Source organism: Brassica napus, chromosome C9, assembly GCF_020379485.1.
Source record: "Brassica napus cultivar Da-Ae chromosome C9, Da-Ae, whole genome shotgun sequence".
Classification (NCBI taxonomy): Eukaryota; Viridiplantae; Streptophyta; class Magnoliopsida; order Brassicales; family Brassicaceae; genus Brassica; species Brassica napus.
This window is the reverse complement of record NC_063452.1, coordinates 3,059,689-3,074,027: the sequence shown is the minus strand read 5'-3', so window position 1 is coordinate 3,074,027 and position 14,339 is coordinate 3,059,689. Positions and strand designations below refer to the sequence as shown.

Below are 14,339 nucleotides of genomic sequence, written 5' to 3'. Positions count from 1 at the left end.
GAAACGAACCTTGAAAGTGTAAAATATAAATGAACATTTGATCTAATAAAGTTCCATTACTAATTTTGTTTAGGGTAATAATTGTAAATTACAATAAAATAGAAAAGTTTAATGTTCGTAGTATTTTGTAGTTATAGGATATTAATTGCTAATAAGGCTAAAAGAAAAATAAAATTAAACTAATATCTCTAAGCATTACATATTGCAGTATAATGATAATAGATTCATACTGTTTTTTTTTTCTTATTAAGATAAGCCATAAACTGTATTAATTAGCCAACACATATATGATCCTAGAAAGCACATACAATAAACGATATATGATTGTTGTAAAAATAATGCATAAGTGTATTAAAATCATTAGAATCTTGTTTTACATTCACCAAGCTTTATCTTACATCCACCAAGCCTCTCAAATCTCAGTGCATCAGTTGAACAACATTCTCCAGACTTCATCATATTCCCAATCTCCCGCCTCGGTTCACCACTCTCCAGATGTCGATACCCCTCTGTATATATACTGCCAAAAAGACTGGTTTCAGCCCCTTTCAAGCATCGCTTGTAACTGAGTTCGAGCTTCAGCAGAAACACAAAACCTTCACCATCCTCTGAGGTTGTTGAGGTCTGTCGGAACTGAGGAGAAGCAGATGACCACAATGTCACAGTGTTTGATAAATTGAGCCACGTGCTTCTTTCCCAAGTTCCATCACACTCACTGCATTCTGAGTAAAACCATATCTCAACCAACACCACTGACTAATATCTATACTGGTCTTGGAGATATGAATCGTACTCCGTGTTGTTGCTTCCACTATGAGCCACCAAAAATCAGCCTATAGAGACTCACTTGTTTTCAAGGAGGGAAGCATGTTAAACTTGAGAAAGATTGTGTTCAACTCCAATGTCATTATGTCAAGAAGATGATCCAAAGAGTGCGTGCTTGAATAAAACGCCAAGCGCCTTGCAGTGGATGCCACTCATCTTTGTCTCAATGAGTTGGTGTGAACGGTGCCAATGCCCTTTCCATCTTAAAAAAGTTCAGTACTCGCATCAAACGTACGATAGCTAGGTCATGTGTGAACACAAACTCGTATGTTTGACCATCACATTGGCGTGGTCTAGCTATACATGACAACCCAAATCCCTACATTAAAAAGGTATAAGATATAACTCAGTTCTATATAACAACTTAGATTTAAGACATAGAATGGCAAGGTTTTTCAAGGATCATACCAAATCAATTGCATATCAATATATCCAGAACAATACTCTCTCACCAGAATTCGTGAAAATTTGGAAACATTATCTGCTCAATTGATCAAAACAGGTCCGCTGCAAAATATTGATATTGACGGGTTAAGAGAAGCTCAAAGAAGTGGTGTCTAAGAAATAAGAAAACACATACTCATGCGATTGCACATGAACCAAAAGATGCCGCATAGTTGCTATCTCCGCTTCGTTAAGGATGGGACGCTCTCATGTCCATTGACCAGCTTCATGTGTCCAACAACATCTATTACATTGTTCACAAAGAGTATAAGTTAGATGGCTCCAAAATAAAATGTCTAAGTTTTTATCATCACATGAAATTGAAACAGAAATCCTATTTATGCTAAGCTACGCTTTGATGCTCGACAAAATCAAAGGGTGAAGGTTAATAAGTTGTGTTAGTTAACAATACAAACCATACTTCATTCATCGACAGGTTTCTCTTCCAAGAGTTACTTCAGAGAATGATTATAAATAATATTAAGACAAACCAAAACTCTTTAAAAACTTGAACAAATTACTTCACTCTACTTTAAAAAGAATAGAGATTTAATTATATAAGCAGGAAGAAAAGCTAAAAACTGCACCCAATCATAAAACCATGGAACTCAGAGATGTATTGAAAATTTAGAGATCTCACCGTAGAGGTCACATTTGAGATCACATTTAGCTTCAAAATCCTCATATGAATGGAAGCGTAAACGGTCTTCGTCAAAGGGGACGGGACTGTCATTAAGAACCGACATGATAGAGTTCTATGAGAAAGAAACGGTTACGCTATAATAAGCAACCCGGTGCACCGTTTTGTTTTTGGATCCGTAGAAGGTCAAGAGACTGTAAACTGATCCTTGTTTCATGTCAGGCAAATATTTTTTAACACATCCTGATGGAATGAATCCTTGAATAACAGTTCCTTGAAGAAGATGTAAAAATTAACATAACACAGAAGGAAAATATATAAGACAACCATGTTTAACAATATATTAAATCAGTGGAAACACGACCATGTTTAACGATATATAAAATCAGTGGAAAATATAGGAAACTAAATTTTGGAGGATTCACGAACCTGTTCGTCGATGAGGAGAATTTCCAGACCAATAAATGTTTTTTTTTCAGTGGGTTTCGGAGCTCCCAGAAATGGATTAGACGGTAGCATATCTGGGTTTCGTGGGGACCTAGTGATATAGCTCTGAAGAACATAACTTCCTGATCATTGGCCATGCTAGAGCTTGAGATCGATTTGAGGAGATTTGAGTGTTTTGGTTTGTAGCAAAAGAAAGAAAAAACAGTAGTATATAAAGAATGAGAAAGGGAGGGATGCGAAACGAAATCATAAAGAGTGAAGTTAACAAAACTATTGATTGATAAGAAGTGAGATTGCGGTAACGGAGGTCGCAAGAACTCGAAGCGGAGAAGACGAAGTGTCTGAGGGGAAGGCGATAGAAGCTATCATCGTTTCAGAAGTTAGGGCTATTGAAGTGGGCTCTTTTTTGGGCCAGAGCTAAGTAGTTTAAAGCCATAGAAGAAACTCAGAATTGAATAAACAATGTGTAAAATAGCTTATCCCTAATTGGATGATTTTTTAAGCTTACGTGTCATAGCTCTCCTTTGAGCTTATTTTGCTTTTAATATTGTAAGATTCTCTGACAAAATATTTAATGTTTCTGACTGTCTATCTAAATGATTTTATAGACATATGGGTATCAGTGTTACAAAGAAAAAGTGTTACAAAAAAAACATATGGGTATCATGTTTCCGAAACTAATAATTATATTATTGAGGAATTCACATTATTAACTAAAGATAATGAGTGATCAATCAGGAGCGGATCTAGAAACATTTTCTGTCGGGGTCACAGTGCTAAAAACAACAATAATTAAATTAGATTGGAGGCACCTTTTAAATTTTTCCATAAGAATAGTTTTGTAGATAAACTAAGTTATTTAAGCAAAAATAAAGAAAGAATAGGGGGCACATGACCCCATACCCATCCACTTCCGTCCGCCACTGTGATCAATGTAAATTTGGATTAATTCTACCATATAACAATGACACTAATGCAAGCACACTAATGAAAACACATGTAAATTTGGGATTTGTTACTTACATATTTGAGGTTTTTTCTTTAAATACCAGAATTGGACATATATTTTCTGTTAGATTCATTACTTTTGTATTCTGAAATTTAATTTTAATTTTATCATCATATTGACGTAAATGTTAATTTTTGCTATTTTATAAGCATCCTTTTTCTAGTTCTTATTCGCAACTAATGATTTCAAACTATGTTATCAAACTAGTATTGTTATCATTTTGTTTTTTTTCTTATATTTTACTCGGATATTGCTTATTTTTTGCTTATATTGTGATTATTTTATTATTTAGTCTTATGTGAAATTTTAAACAGAAAATAATGAATAACATTCATAAGTTCTTCCATTAAATTTATAAATTTTGTTGAGTACTTTATATTTTACATATTATATTGAAATTTGTTGGGTACTTCATATATACTAGTTTCTCCCTCGAGTTTTTTTCCTCATATATTAATTTTTGGGGAATTGCATCATACATCCATCAAACAAATTATAATTCACCCACTACCTAAAAACCTTGTTTTTTTCAATATACACTGCACACATTATAGATTATTGACATATTACCCTTCTCAATCAACTGATGAAATCTACTAACAAAAATAATTAAAAAATATATAACAAACTCTTAGCCACATCTTTTAATCCATCACCACCACCGCCACGTCTCTACTCCACTGTCTCTCTTTCTTCTTCAGATTATCAACAAAATCATACATTTTCTTCTGTCACATAATTCATCTCTTTCAATACTTCACCAAAAGAACAATCAATTGTTCTAAAGAAGAGACAACGATGAAGTCATAGACGGTGAGCACACACAATACCTCTTTCATTTCATTTCTTTTTTTAAAAAAAATCTATTGATTCTCACAATCATGCTTTTGTTTTCGTTTCTGTTTTTGTTTTTGTTTTTGTTTTAAAGATCTACTGGTGAAGAACAAACAACAATGAAAGCGTAGATGGTGAGCACACACAACAACTCTTTCATTTTTCTTCTTCTTTTTTTTCTTAAATCAATTGATTTTCACAATCATGCTTTTGTTTACATACTTTGTTTTCGTTTCTGTTTCTGTTTTACAGATCCAGTGGTGAAGAACAACAACGGTGAGTCAGTAAAAGCATCATCGTGTCGGAAAAAAGAGAGGAGATGAAGACGATCTCTATATGGTAGTGAAGAATAATGATGGTGAACGAAATGAATGTGTATCAGCCTGTCTAAAAGAAAGAATTGAAGAAGATGAACTCGCCGTCTATACTATATTTGGTGAAATGAATAGGATAGTATATATTCTTAAGTATAGCTACCTATGTACGGTTACCATACTATTTGAGACATATTTCTATACTACTCCTTAAAAATGTAATAATATGTCATGTTTTTAAATTTGATAGGTCTCTTCTTTATCATTTTGTGTGATTGATTGTAATATGAAATTCATTTTTCGAGTGTTGGACAAATTTTATTATTTGGAACATTCGTTTACTATACTACTTAGACTATATGGAATATAAGATATGCAACATGCTAACCAAGTAAATGTGCTTTCAAATGTTTAATATTGAAAAACAAATTATAAATTGTATTTGGATTTATAGGTTACTGCCTAGGGTTTAGATTTACTAAGTACAGGTTTGGGTATAGTAAACCATATTATATACATTCTATTTGGGTTTATACTTCCTTGATTATGGTTTAGCTTAATCTATTTATTTAGGTTTAGGGTATATTTGGATTAGGGTTTAGTTGCTAGAATTTAGGGTTTAGTATTTAGAAGGTGAAGGGGTATGGTTGGAGTCAACATTAACTTCTTTCATGCAATCATAGACATTTTATAGTTTCACCAATATGTACTATGTTATTTATTTTGTTCCATTCTATTTGGGTTTTGTGTTTATATTTGGGTTTAGGGTTTATATTTGAGTTAGGGTTTAGTGATTAGAGTTTAGGGTTTAATATTTGGAAATTTATGTTTGGGTTTTGTGTTTATATTTGGTTTTAGGGTTTATACACTTTTTATTTTTTTTAAAATTATGTTTCTATCCACTCATTCTACTGCATATAGTAAATAAATATGTTGTAAATAAATTTGTGACATGAGTTCTTTTACGTGATGTGTTTGTAAATAATAGTGATTCATTATTGACCGGCAATAAAAAAAATTTGGATGGATTAAATTAGTACGTGGCTGCACGTGTTTCTATCAAATAAAGTAGTATTAATTTAATCTTCACCCTATGTTATTTTGACCAAGTCATATCTAACAATACAATACAGGAAGAAGGGGCATAACCGGATAATAATTGGCATAAATGATAGCTATTACATTACGTCAAAATCAATGCCACTCACTTAATTTTGATGCCAAAGTTTGTTATTCAGCTAATTCACCCTTAATTTTTTTTCCACCTTATCAGTTATCAGTGGACAAAAACTTGTTGACAAAGAACAATAGTGGCATGACAACTCTTGTGTTATTTAATCAGACGTTATTTTATTTGTATAATATATGAACAAACGAATTCACAATTCATTGTAACGCCAATATTCTAGCTTTTTATACAGCAGCGTCCTGGAACGCGATTTTGTTGTCTCGTAGTTGCGGTTTGGTCATTAAAGCCTGTGATTAGTCAGTCAATCGTTTGAAACTTGCATCTGCGTTTCAGAAGCTTATTATGACACGTTTACAGACCAAAACAGAAGCAGAAGCACATTGAGATACAGTGCTCCGCGAAACAGGGAATCTTATCCGCCTTAAACCCCTCTCGACCGAAGTCGACGAACAGACAAAAGATCCTCAGATGGAGTTTGAGATCAATCAAAGCTAGTTTTTTTTTTCTTTTTCTTTCTGTGCGACATCTTCTTGGTTATCGAGAATGGCGCTCGTGAGGAGGCTTCACACAGTTCCTTCCTTCTTTGTTGAGAGCAGCTGGATCAAGAGAATCTTCTTCCCTTCTTCTTCCTTTAAATGCGTTTCAGGAAGATTCATGGTTCCATTGCTTCGCTTTGACTTAGAACTATGAATCATTGGCAAAGTTTCAATTTAACGCAAAAAGATTCAATCTTTAAGCTTCTTTCTCCTTTTGATTTAGCTTCCATTGCTTGGCTTTGGTTTGGTAATAACTTAGCTTAGCTGAAAAAAAGGAATCAACTTTTATCTTCTTCACATTTGATTGAGCTAAAAAGGAATCAACTTTGATCTTCTTCATCGTTTGTTTTCCAGTTTTCGAAGTGGAAGTGAGTTGTATTGGATTCAGAGTGGAGATGATATCAAATTAGCATTCTTCGCTTTGTCACGCTTACGTTTCTCATTTTTGTGAATCCTTTCTCCATTGGTTTGACTATGATGTAGTGCTTTTGATTAATGTAATTGACATGTTTCAGTTCCTGACACTTATGGAAAAAACGTTTATTCACGCTTTATATGAGCGCTACAACACGCATTTTCTTTTGAATTGTAGATGTTTCACAAGGAGCGGTTGGAAAAGAACAAAAGAGGATTTTATACGAGAGGATGGAAAAGAACAAAATAACATGTCAAAACTCTAAATTTCAGCTAAGAAGTGCCTATGCTACCGCTAAGTTAAGAAAGACTGGTTATTCTAAGAACATATTCTATATAGAAGCACTAGAGTTATACAAAGAGATATTTACTTCTCCACTTGGTTGTGGTTCTTATATGTGAATATTTGTACAAAATCATCTTGAGTTAGGTACACATGTTTTTCATCAGATTAACATTATGATGGCCAATGGTGACAATAAGGAAAAACGTAACGGAAAGGATGTATTCAGTAAGCTTTCGAACGAAATGATCATCAGTTTTTAGTATTATAAGAGACTGTGGTCAAGTATTGTTCAATGTTTGGTTTCTTTTTCACTGTAGGCATTGAAGAACGAAATTAAACAAAGAGAAGCAATGTGGGGTACTGTTTACGGGGAAATGGTTGAGGTGGTGATCAAAATCAAGACTTTACAAGCTAGACTGGTAAGTGTTTATACAATACAGTTGTTGAATCTGAAGCTAGACTGGTAAGTGTTTATACAATACAGTTGATAAAATCCAGCCTGCCCTTTGATTTTTTTTGCTAGTCAGTATTCTCTATACAAATTGGCTTTCTTCTACTCTTCTCTTGCAATGTAAGACTGAATGTTATCTGATTAGGCCCTAGAGCTGCGAGGTAAATCATTAATAAGTTCAAAGACAATCAGAAAGAAAAAAAAAACAGTTTTCTGTTTTTTTTTTTTGTAGTTCCATTAACAGAGAAAGGTTTTTGTTTCTATCGCTTACATTTGATCTCTTCTACTACATTTGATCAGGCAACAAGTGTAACATACTGTCTTTAAGTAGTGGGACCTTTTAAAAGATAAGAGTTGTGATGTGGAGGAAAACTAAAAGACAAATTTTCTTAATATCCAAAATGTCCCCAGCACTTCAATATTTTTTGTCTGGCATCATTGCGTAGTTTATACCCCCAAATTCAATTTGTATACAACTAAGAATCCTACAGATAAGAAGACAAATTTGCTCTTACCTACATAACCACCATGAAAAATAAAGGTTTTAAATGTTGCCAAAACAGTAGTTCGGTTCTTTAGTAGATGTGGTTGGAGAACAGAATTTTCTTTTGAGTTTATTATTTATTTAAACAAATGGACAGTATTGAAAAAGCATCTCTAACGTGACAAATTTTATTATACTATTTTTTGTCGATTCATTTTATTATATTCTAACATTGTATTGCATGCAGAGATCCGTAGAGGCTTATCCGGAAGGTTGGCCGCCTATCCTAGATCTTCCTTCGAGACCTCTATCAACGACCAACCAAACCACCCGCTTGTAGGAAAATACTTTTAATGCACACAAATAAATAATTTTATAAAATACTCAATTTATTTAAATAATATATACTATACATAATTATTACATACATTAATAAATATAATAAATTTTGATTAGAACTATATTATTTTTTTGTGATTAATTATTTTTCATAATTTTTATCCAATCTAAATTTAGTAAACATAATTAAAAAAAATTTAAAATTCACAATATATCTTTATTACCTAGTAAAAGTGTATCGAAAATGTGAAGTGTGTCTTTTCAAAATAAATTTTTAAGAAAATTGATAATTTTAAAAATGAAGGAAATACATACCTTTAAAAAATTAAAATCAATTAGTCAAAGAATTTGTTCTCAAATTGATTTATTTGACAGATTGAAAGAGATCTCATATATTATGTTATTCGTCGAAGAATAAAAAAAGGGGGAAAAAGTCATAAGTGATCTTAGTTTGACGGAGATGTGATCTCATCTTCCAAAAAGCTTTTGCAAATGGTCGGTGGCTGCTCTTCCCTGTCTTATTCTTCCTCTTCCACTTTCATTGCCACTACTACTTTGTCTTCTTCCCTTAAACTCAATCCACAAAGTTTCATTTTCCATTTAAATCTGAGAAAGCCTGCGCCTTTAAGGTGTGCGAGCTCACTAATGATGGAATCACCGAAACCCATTCTCGATTTCGAAAAGTTCGACGATGGGTTTGTTCAGAAACTGGTCTACGATGCTCTCGTTTGGTCTTCCCTTCACGGCCTTGTCGTCGGTGACAAAACTCATCAGGTAAAGTTCCTGTCTTTTGATGTTGGGTCTTGTGTTCCGACAACGTTTGATGTAAAAGTCAAAATCTTTGAATCTCTACGAGTCGTTTTGTAGCTGATTGATTGATTGATTCTTCTTGATCTGAATCAAGCTTATAGATAGTTTTGATTTACAGAGATCAGGAACAGTTCCAGGGGTTGGGATGATGCACGCGCCCATCGCATTGCTACCGACTCCATTCCCTGAAAGTTACTGGAACCAAGCCTGCGAAGTTGCTCCCGTCTTCAACGAGTTGGTTGATCGTATCAGCTTGGATGGCAAGTTCATACAAGATAGTCTCTCCAGGTTTTAGCATTTGCATTTAAAAAGTAGCTGTCTTTGTACAAACCATCTTGATTGATTTCTCTTTATGTTGTTGTAGAACGAAAAAAGCTGATGTCTTTACATCTAGACTTCTTGAGATACACTCCAAGATGCTGGAGAGGAACAAGAGAGAGGACATTCGTTTGGGTTTACACCGGTCAGATTATATGCTTGACGAGGAAACAAAGTCGCTTCTTCAGATAGAGATGAACACTATCTCGTGTTCCTTTCCAGGCTTTGGTCGTCTTGTTACCGAGCTACACCAGTATGTCTCCATCTTCTGACTGCATCAAGTTAGGTAAAAGGTTACATTTTTTTTTCTTTGTTTGCAGGTCATTGCTTAGATCTCATGGGGATCATCTTGGGCTTGACTCTGAACGTGTACCTAGAAATGGATCAACGTTCCAGTTCGCTGACGCAATGGCTAAAGCTTGGTTGGAGTACAATAACCCAAGGTTAGATCCTTAACCAAAGAACCAAGAACCAACTAACTAGTTTCCAATGGTTTTTATGTTTAAAAGATTGAATTTTTCTTTGCTTCAGAGCGGTAGTTATGGTCGTTGTGCAGCCGGATGAACGCAACATGTACGATCAACATTGGCTAAGCAGTGTCTTAAGAGAAAAATATCCTTTTTTAATCAACTTAAAGACTTTTTAATACTCTATGTTTGTGCCTGTGTTGGTAGTTCTTCCTTAACTTCAGAACACGCACAATATTGTAACTATCAGGAAGAGTTTAGCAGAAGTTGAAACTGAAGGGCGTGTACATGAGGATGGAACCCTTACTGTGTAAGTAGTTTGTCTGTTTTCAAAAGCATTGATTCTTGAGAAAACTATGTTTACATATAGTCTTTTTGTTGTTGGCAGTGGCGGCCAAGCAGTCTCGGTGGTTTATTACAGATCAGGCTATACTCCCAGAGATTATCCGTCTGAATCAGTAAGTGAACTATCTCCTCTCTCTCATCTTGTCGCTTGACCTTTTTGTTAAGGAAGTTCTGAATTGATATTGTGATTTTTTTTGAAGGAGTGGAATGCTAGGTTGCTTATAGAGCAGTCCTCAGCTGTTAAGTGCCCTTCTATAGCTTATCACTTAGCTGGCACCAAGAAAATCCAGCAAGAACTCGCAAAACCAGGTGTTCTTGAGAGGTTTATGGACAACAAAGATGACGTTGCTAAGCTGAGGAAATGCTTTGCTGGGCTATGGAGCTTGGACGATTCAGAAATCATCAAGAAAGCTATTGAGAAACCTGAGTTGTTTGTTATGAAGCCTCAGAGAGAAGGGGGAGGTAACAACATATATGGAGACGATGTGAGGGAGAATCTTCTGAGGTTGCAGAGAGAAGGAGAGGAAGAAAACGCTGCGTATATCTTAATGCAGAGGATATTCCCAAAAGTGTCAAACGTGTTCTTGCTGCGAGACGGCGTTTACCATAAAGATCAAGCTATATCAGAACTTGGAGTCTATGGAGCTTACCTCAGGTACAGAGTAGAAAGAATAACACTTTTGGTCATGTTTAAGTTCAGTCTCTACTTGAATCTGTAGTGGCTTAATCTTTTGAGCAAATGAAACTGTGTAGGAACAAGGAGAGAGTTATAATAAACGAGCAGAGTGGTTATCTGATGCGCACAAAGGTCTCGTCATCAGATGAAGGTGGTGTTGCTGCTGGTTACGCCGTCTTGGACAGCATTTATTTGAATTGAGACTTGGATCATCACATTCAACAATTGTCCTGATTAATTCATGTTTATGCTGGTTCATTTCCTTTTTTCTTTAGTCTTCTTGCATGCTTGTTAAAGATTTGTGTATTGATTCATGAAGATCTCTATAAGACAAGAGTAGACAAAGCTCTTCTACCATTCTTCTTAAGATTTGTTAGATGGTATATGTTTGTAAACTAGTTTACTTATGTATCCACTGCATACTAGTTTACAAACATCTACACACAAATACTTTACTTTTAATAGAGAACTAAAATGTTATATTTCCAAATTTTCCTAGTTATTTTTTTTAAACGACGTATTCGACCAAATCAGTTAAAAATATTTCATCAAACGTTTGTGAATGACTGATTAGGGTAAAATTTCCCGTTTTTTTTTCTGTTAATATTCCTTAATGACACATGCATAATTTACAAATTTTGCCAAATTATTAAAAAAGCCAAAGACTTTCAAGAGATTTAGAATATTTCATTTGTTGAAATTTTTAGAACTTATTCATTTTTCATGTCTATCTTTTTTTCCTATTTCTAATAAGGTTAGCCATATATATAGATAAGCTTAGTTCTATCTTGAACTTAGAAAAAGAAAGTCAGAAAGAACAAGTTTTTCGGTTTTGTGAAGAAACAATATGAACAATTGCATATATGGTGCCATGGCGTTTGGTATAACGTTTGGTATAGGCAGCTTGATCGTTCTCTTGTATTGTGGAATTAGGACATGGATTCGGCGTCGAGGCAACCGTCTACAACAAGTTACGCGCTATTCTGATGGTGATGCATAACTATTGTTTTATTTTAAATGATTTTATATTTTTTTAGATTATTAATCCATCGAATCGCATATCGATAATGCAATGCTGCAATATGTATCACTGAACAGTGAAGATTTTCAGTTTATTTAATAAAATTATATCTTTGTGTTTACATACGTTTGCAGTGTGATACTACATGATTACTAGTGTTTTTTTTTTGAGCAATTACTAGTGTATATATTGGTGAATGTCATTAGTAAAGAAGTTTGTGAAACTTTGAGATAAAGAAGAAAGCTTGTTTTACTGAATTTTCATTTCATGCTTTTTCCTCTTTTTCATAAACGATTACATATGAGTTTATTTATACAAGAAGAGGAAACCCTAAAGGTTCAATCCACATGGCATGATCCTATTCTTCTTGTGCATCTAAGGCTGAGAATTGGTTGTACAGTTTTAACCCATTCTCCCTTCTGACCTCTTGCGTCATCTGTACTTTGCTTTCTCTTCTCTTCTTATCTTCAACTTCAAAATCCGACCGTTGCGCGGGTAAAGCTTCCTCTCTTGGGCCTGCGTTCCTTGTCTTGGGTCCTATCTCCTCAAGGCCCACTTTAACTTTCCCTTTTATATCCATTACTGCAACTCTGTCGTTTTGTACCTCATGACTCTTAATAGTCCCCCTCAAACTTGGTATAGGTGGAGAACATATGCCAAGTTTGAAACGCAAGTTATCGAAGGCATGATATGGGAGCGACTTTGTGAAGATGTCGGCCAGTTGCTGAGATGCAGGCACATGCTTGACCAGAAGGACTCCCATTGCTACTCGCTCCCGCACATAGTGATAGTCAAGCTCAAAGTGCTTTGATCGTTTATGAAAGTGTGGGTTAGCTGTGAGATGCACCGATGACAGGTTATCACAGTAGAGCTCTGGTGTTTGGAGAACTGGAACTCCAAGCTCACGCATAGCAGAGCATACCCAACTAAACTCTGCAGCTGTTTCCGACAAAGATCTGTATTCAGCTTCAGTTGAGCTTCTGGAGACCGTGGGTTGTTTCTTGGAAGACCAAGAAATGATGTTGTTGCCAAGGAATGTGCAGAAACCCCCTGTTGATCTTCTTGTGCTTGAACAGCCAGCCCAGTCACTGTCACTATATGCCCTTATTGTGAAGTCTGTGTCTTGACTTAAGTTAATGCCGAGCTTGACAGTTCCTTTCACATACCTCAGCACTCGTTTGAGCAGATTAAAGTCAGAGACCGTTGGAGCATGCATCTTCTGGCAAACATATTTGACAGAGAACTGAATATCTGGTCTTGTTAGAGTAAGATACTGCAGCTTTCCTGCAAGACTCCTGAAGTAATGAGGGTTCTCAAACAATCTGTTTTGATCTGGAACTTTGTTTAGTTGTATTGGCAAAGGAGTTGCCACCGCATTGCATTCACTCATCCCTGCAACAGCCAGAAGATCCAATGCATATCTTTCCTGAGATAGAAACAGTCCTGCGTCATGAAACATTGCCTGAATTCCCAAGAAGTAACGCATTTGTCCAAGATCTTTCATGCGAAACTGCTTGTGAATATCTTCAAGGAACCTTTGCTGCGCTTCTGAGTTATTTCCTGTAAGAAGCATGTCGTCTACGTAGAGGAGGAGCATCATGACGTCTTTTCCCTTCGAGTAGACAAACAGAGACAGGTCCTTTATACTGCAACGAAACCCAAACTCCAATAGATATGAACTGAACTTGTCGAACCACGCTCTGGGTGACTGTTTAAGACCATATAGGGATTTATGGAGAAGACATACATGCTTTGGGTTATCTTTGTCTACAAATCCCGCAGGTTGTTTCATGTAGACCGTTTCAGTTAGCTCTCCATGAAGAAAAGCGTTGGATACATCCATCTGTTTGATGTTCCATTTCATCACAGTTGCTGTGTGCAGTACTAATCGAACTGTTGCAGTCCTCACTACTGGGCTGTAGGTTTCCCAGTAGTCCACTCCTTCTTCTTGACCACAACCTTGAACTACTAGTCTTGATCTCAGCTTTTCTACTTCTCCTTCTGCATTCATCTTGATTCGATAGATCCACTTGCTCCCTAAGACGTTCATCTCAGGCTTGTAAGGAACCAAAGACCATGTTTTAGTAATCATGCAGTTATCATACTCTTCTGTCATGGAACTGTTCCATCCTGGATGCTGTAGCGCCTCTGCCACAGTCTTAGGCTCCTCACACTTCACTTTCGAAGTAAGGAGAGCATATCTAGGATTCGGCTTGGTTATACCGGCTTTAGATCTCGTTACCATGTTGTGCCTTGATCCAGTGGGATTCTCTGTCTGAGACCCGCTTTCTGTAGGTTGAGCCGTTGGTGATAACTCTGAGGTTGATCCAGACCTTGAGCTCTCTTCTGTTTCTGATGGTGATCTTGGCTCATTACCCACATTGATTGGTGATGATCGTGTTTCAGATGTTTGATTCTGCATTCGTCCAGTAGAAGGTAACATTCTTGTGACCACTATACTTGGTTGATGAGTTGAAGTGGTTTCTGAAT

The 14,339-nt window shown here is 35.5% G+C and overlaps 1 protein-coding gene and 1 long non-coding RNA gene across 4 annotated transcripts; one reads left to right on the top strand and one right to left on the bottom strand.

Annotated features, from left to right (window-relative positions):
• Positions 1 to 252: 252 nt before the first annotated feature.
• LOC111211403 lies at positions 253 to 2,909 on the bottom strand. Of its 3 annotated transcripts, none has more exons than XR_007329206.1 (4): positions 1,910 to 2,909; positions 1,406 to 1,513; positions 1,234 to 1,332; positions 253 to 1,144 (listed from the first exon to the last, which is right to left on the bottom strand). It is a non-coding gene; the product is annotated as an uncharacterized LOC111211403 (long non-coding RNA). The 3 variants fall into 3 exon arrangements; XR_002662454.2 differs by having other exon boundaries at positions 253 to 1,332; positions 1,910 to 2,182; positions 2,339 to 2,909; XR_007329205.1 differs by having other exon boundaries at positions 253 to 1,332.
• Positions 2,910 to 8,634: 5,725 nt separating this feature from the next.
• LOC111211965 (glutathione synthetase, chloroplastic) lies at positions 8,635 to 11,185 on the top strand. Its single transcript, XM_022713317.2, has 9 exons — positions 8,635 to 8,986; positions 9,141 to 9,310; positions 9,387 to 9,593; positions 9,661 to 9,783; positions 9,872 to 9,952; positions 10,037 to 10,117; positions 10,196 to 10,265; positions 10,353 to 10,807; positions 10,906 to 11,185. Exons 1-9 carry the CDS (start codon positions 8,705 to 8,707, stop codon positions 11,027 to 11,029), a joined length of 1,593 nt encoding a protein of 530 aa, XP_022569038.1. The 5' UTR covers positions 8,635 to 8,704; the 3' UTR covers positions 11,030 to 11,185.
• The last annotated feature ends 3,154 nt before the right edge of the window (positions 11,186 to 14,339 follow it).

Bases quoted from the DNA above. Each gene is read 5' to 3' on its own strand.
- LOC111211965 (XM_022713317.2), top strand. From the start codon at position 8,705: ATGGTCGGTGGCTGCTCTTCCCTGTCTTATTCTTCCTCTTCCACTTTC. The intron at 8,987-9,140 runs GTAAAGTTCCTG...TTTGATTTACAG, and splicing joins TCGGTGACAAAACTCATCAG to AGATCAGGAACAGTTCCAGG. The intron at 10,808-10,905 runs GTACAGAGTAGA...GAAACTGTGTAG, and splicing joins GTCTATGGAGCTTACCTCAG to GAACAAGGAGAGAGTTATAA.